This window comes from Olea europaea, unplaced genomic scaffold (assembly GCF_002742605.1).
Source record: "Olea europaea var. sylvestris unplaced genomic scaffold, O_europaea_v1 scaffold2759, whole genome shotgun sequence".
NCBI classification, from domain to species: domain Eukaryota; kingdom Viridiplantae; phylum Streptophyta; class Magnoliopsida; order Lamiales; family Oleaceae; genus Olea; species Olea europaea.
Window position 1 is genome coordinate 58,757 of NW_019246038.1, and position 4,260 is coordinate 63,016.

General features: G+C 35.8%; 2 protein-coding genes across 3 annotated transcripts; one reads left to right on the forward strand and one right to left on the reverse strand.

The window, feature by feature from the left end:
* Window positions 1-299: 299 nt before the first annotated feature.
* LOC111383791 (F-box/LRR-repeat protein At3g26922-like) lies at window positions 300-2,713 on the forward strand. Of its 2 annotated transcripts, XM_023007955.1 has the most exons (4): window positions 300-1,573; window positions 1,882-2,058; window positions 2,286-2,432; window positions 2,521-2,713. In XM_023007955.1, the coding sequence occupies exons 1-4, from the start codon at window positions 602-604 to the stop codon at window positions 2,533-2,535; spliced, it is 1,311 nt and encodes a 436-aa protein (XP_022863723.1). In that variant the 5' UTR covers window positions 300-601; the 3' UTR covers window positions 2,536-2,713. The 2 variants fall into 2 exon arrangements, with proteins under 2 accessions (XP_022863723.1, XP_022863722.1); XM_023007954.1 differs by lacking the exon at window positions 2,521-2,713 and having other exon boundaries at window positions 301-1,573; window positions 2,286-2,499.
* LOC111383792 lies at window positions 2,592-4,240 on the reverse strand. The gene is made up of 4 exons (XM_023007956.1): window positions 3,502-4,240; window positions 3,343-3,395; window positions 3,062-3,229; window positions 2,592-2,981 (listed from the first exon to the last, which is right to left on the reverse strand). Exons 1-4 carry the CDS (start codon window positions 3,871-3,873, stop codon window positions 2,756-2,758), a joined length of 819 nt encoding a protein of 272 aa, XP_022863724.1. The 5' UTR covers window positions 3,874-4,240; the 3' UTR covers window positions 2,592-2,755.
* Between the last annotated feature and the right edge of the window lie 20 nt (window positions 4,241-4,260).

Consider the following 4,260-nt stretch of genomic DNA (forward strand, 5'->3'; position numbering starts at 1 on the left):
CAAATTTTGGTGCGGAATTGGAGTTCTTAAAATAATAATAAAAGTTAAAAGCAAGAATTATGTATTTAAATTGATTATTAAAAAATGTACAAAACCTTTGTATATATAGTTAAGATTATTCCATAATTTTACTAATATAAGGAAACTAAACTAAATCCTAATCAAAGACAAAATAGAAATAATATTCTAATCAATAAAGAAAAAGAAATCCTATTTTAAATAAAAAAAAAAAGAAGAGAAGGAGATAAGTTACAACTAGAAATCTTATTGTAAGTAACTAACTTTCATCCTATTTATAATAAAATTGTTCTACGTCACAATGTTAAAAGGTTCGGAATATATATGACATAAACGGAAGGTTGGGGACATGTTTCCACACTTATTAAAGGCTAGGGATTCCTAAAGTACTTTTACTAAGAAGATACCCAAAACAAATAATACAACGGAAGAACTCCCCTTTAGATCTCGGCATTAGATCAATCAACAAATCCCCAATATGTTGCTACTTCAATTCATCAATATTGTGCACATTTGGGATTTGGCCTGTTATTCGTAGCAAAAGACCTTTTAAATTTTCGACGATCCCAATTCCCAAAAAAACATGGAGACAAGAGAAAACAAGAGGATGAGAAATCAAGAATCATTGGATAGAGAAAAACAAGAAGAAATTGATTCTGATAAATTAGGCAGTTTACCTGACAGTATATTGACTCATATACTTTCTTTGATTGATACGAGGACCGCTGTCCAAACATCAGTGCTGTCCAAACGCTACAGATTTCTGTGGACTTCATTGCCAAGTCTCAATTTTTACTATTTTGGCCAATCCCGACTTAATTTTACTTCATTAGTTGATCATGTTTTGGGCTGCAGGGACGATACTAATTTGACTGGGTTTCGCCTTTCCTTGTACAAGGAAGTTGCCGCAGGTTGTATTAGCGACTGTATTTCTTACGCGGTTCGTCACAAAGTGCAGAATCTCAGCGTACGTGCGTACACAAAACATAGTCTTATCACGTTGACTAACTTGTTCAATGCTTCTTCATCGTTAAGAACTTTGCGTCTGACTAATGCGACTTCTTGTAATATCGAGTTACCAAAGTCAGTCTCTTTGCCGGAATTAAAAGTTCTTATGCTGAAAAATTTTGAGTTTTCGAGTCAAAATTACAATGCGGATATTTTATTTGGGTGTCCAAATCTTGAGACGTTGATTCTGAACAAGTGTTTGATTAGGAAACGGGACTACCTTAAGGCATTGAATGTGAATTGTCCGAACCTTAAGCATCTCGAGATAAGGTATTGGAGGAGTGTTTGGGAACATTTTGATGAATATGTGATCAATGTGACTGCACCTAAACTTGTTTCTTTTAAGTTCCAAGGTCATCTCATGAGAGTGAATTTTAAGAGGAATTTGTTATGTTTAGATACAGTTTGTGCGGATCTATGTTATCCGACTGCATGCAAGACAGTTAATGTGAGCCATAGAAGGCGGAGGACGGCTCAAAGTTTTATTTATATGCTTGGCCGGCTATGTAATGTGAAGTCTTTGTTCGTATCATTGAAGACCATCGAGGTACTTGAAATTTTTTCTTTATTTGCTTCGACTGCCTAAAAGTGAAATGGAGTATAGCTGGATTCTATTAAATCTTGTTTGTTTTTCGATGTGTAAAATATTCGTTGAACAAGCAAGTTTACAATTGATGAACCCTTTAATATTGAAGTGAAAATCAATCTTTTTACCAAAGAACTTCTTTTGTTCTAATCCACCATTGCCAATGGTTCCATTTTGTGGTGTTTTCAATGTTGAAAAGAGTAACATTATACTTCAATTGTGATAAACAATTCTGATAACTAACTTTTTGTATTTTTAAATGTGGCCAGGCTCTATCGTCCATTCCTAATTTTCGAAAATTTCCTATATCTTCTATATTTCGGAAATTAAGGTATATAAAGTTCACGGTGAAGGATAAATACACAGAGATGAATGCATCCATTGATACCGTTGCACAATTGTTGAAGCGAGCGAACACTAAGTTTCTGGTATTCAGTCTTACTAAGGTATGGTTCTATCTTGCAAACAGTAATATTTTTGAAATTCATTTACGTTTTACTCTGCTGAATAGCTATTGAATCAAGTACGATATGTGCTCCATTTCATATGCATTCTTTTCGTAAGTTTAGATGAACATGAACCATGAATTCAACAACGTAATTGTGCATAGTTGTACTAAACCTTAAAACAAACATTGTGCCGTTAAATTCTGCTGATGCCAATCAATTTGCAGGAGCAGATTCTCTCAATAAATTTGAAGCCTCCATCGATGAAATCCAGGCATAAGGATGCGAATCCGATCACGATACCAACACATCTGATGTCTCACATACTAGAAAGCTCTCCTAGTGCTGAAGTCTTAGTCATTGAATTACCAAAGGTACTTCTTTTTCAAATGGAGCGAGTGTAAAGCCGGGGAAGTGTATTAGTTTACTGATACCCCCAATTTTTTTGTATTTTGATTTCAGGCCGCATCAGATTAAAGGCGAGTAGGAAGAGGTATGTTGAGATAAACGGCATTTTGGAATGCAAGCATACATAGAAAAAAGTACGTCTACTTTTGGAAGAATAGTGTGTTTATGAAGAATATATGGAGGAACATAGATTCAGTTTGTGCACATTGCGAGGCCCGTATTTCATTTCAGAACCAAACTTTTGAGGTATTTCATAAATTTGAACACTACTCAAATGAAAACCAAGAATTTAGTGTTGAAGACCAGCCTGTTTAATCATAAGAATACGCCGCCTTCGACCAATCCAAGTGGTTATCCATGGAGAATCTCCCGAAACCATTCTGTAACCCCCGCTAGAGTACAATTTTCTAGCTCCATAATCATCTTCGTAGGCCCTTAAAACAAGATACTCAAAACCCCAAATTGCAGCAAGTATATCACAGGCTTTTAGCAATGTGGTGGCAACCTTTTGCCTTCTGTGATTTTTAGACATCATTCAGTAACAAATAAAAAACTTGCATTATAGTTATACTATTAATTTGAGAGAAATTCTTGCCTGAATTTACTTAGTACAGCAATTCCCGACACGTAAAGATATTCTTCTGCCCCCGGGAGGTGTTGAAGAACAGATTCTTCCCTCTGGACAGTGACATCGACTACTCCTACAAGCTCTTTCTGCAAATTACCTGTATCAGTTAAAGGCTCCGCGACCAAACACGCATACCTGTTCATCATAGAGATTTGTTTGTCGTTGAATTAACAGAATTTTCATACCATGAATTCTATAGAAAATGTCATACAATTAGCATAGAGAGGTAACATTATTAGCTAATTTACCTGTCTGATGCTGAGTTCCTAAGTCTGTAAAGAAGCCCTGAAAGCACTTCAGCCTGTATGCAGCATGAATTTGACCAAAAATATGTTAAAAATTAAAAAATCATCATATTTTATTCAAGAAAAGGAATTTGTACAGTGTTTCTTGAGTAAAATCATTACCTGGAAGAATTCTAAGAACATATCATTGAACAAAATGACAGGCTCGTGGAATGCTTCAGCTTGAACTTTGGCAACTTTCTTCATTTCTTCTTCTGTCTCAACCATTCTCCTCACTTGCCAATTGTTGTCTCTAACAAGACTCTCGTAATACATTCCTTGGAGGTCGAGCTTTCGAGCAGAGAACTCGGCTTGTTGATCAGAAGATGATGGTGATGAGGTTGAAGAAGTACAGCAACGTACAAACCTTCTATTTTTCTTGAATATTTGCCCGTCAAGCTCTGAATAGTGCTTTACATCTCTATATCCCCAATAGAGTTCGCTTTGTGACCCTTTGAAAACATTTGGTTGATTGGGATATTGCAAACGAGCCATACCCTGCTGAATTCTTGCTCAAGAAACACTATTTGATGTATAGCATGTGAAGCAAAATGCATGAACAATAGAGTCGTCGTCCTCGAACATGAGGTCAGAACCTGGAGTTGGGTCTGCGACTCTCACATACAACCTTTTAGTCGAGTCATCTCTTAAAGCGTATCAAGGCGATCTCGACTATTACCAAATTTTTTGTATACTATAAAAATTCATAATAATTTGTTAACAATGGGACAAGATGGAAAGATAAGATTATTATGATGCAAGTGGCTGTGCTTTTTCATCTCAAAATATTGAGGGCCCACTTCATTTTCCTACCCATAAATTTGTGACTTTTAGATTGAAGTCTGCAGGCTGACACGTGTCCTTGTTCAACGATATCTTCTT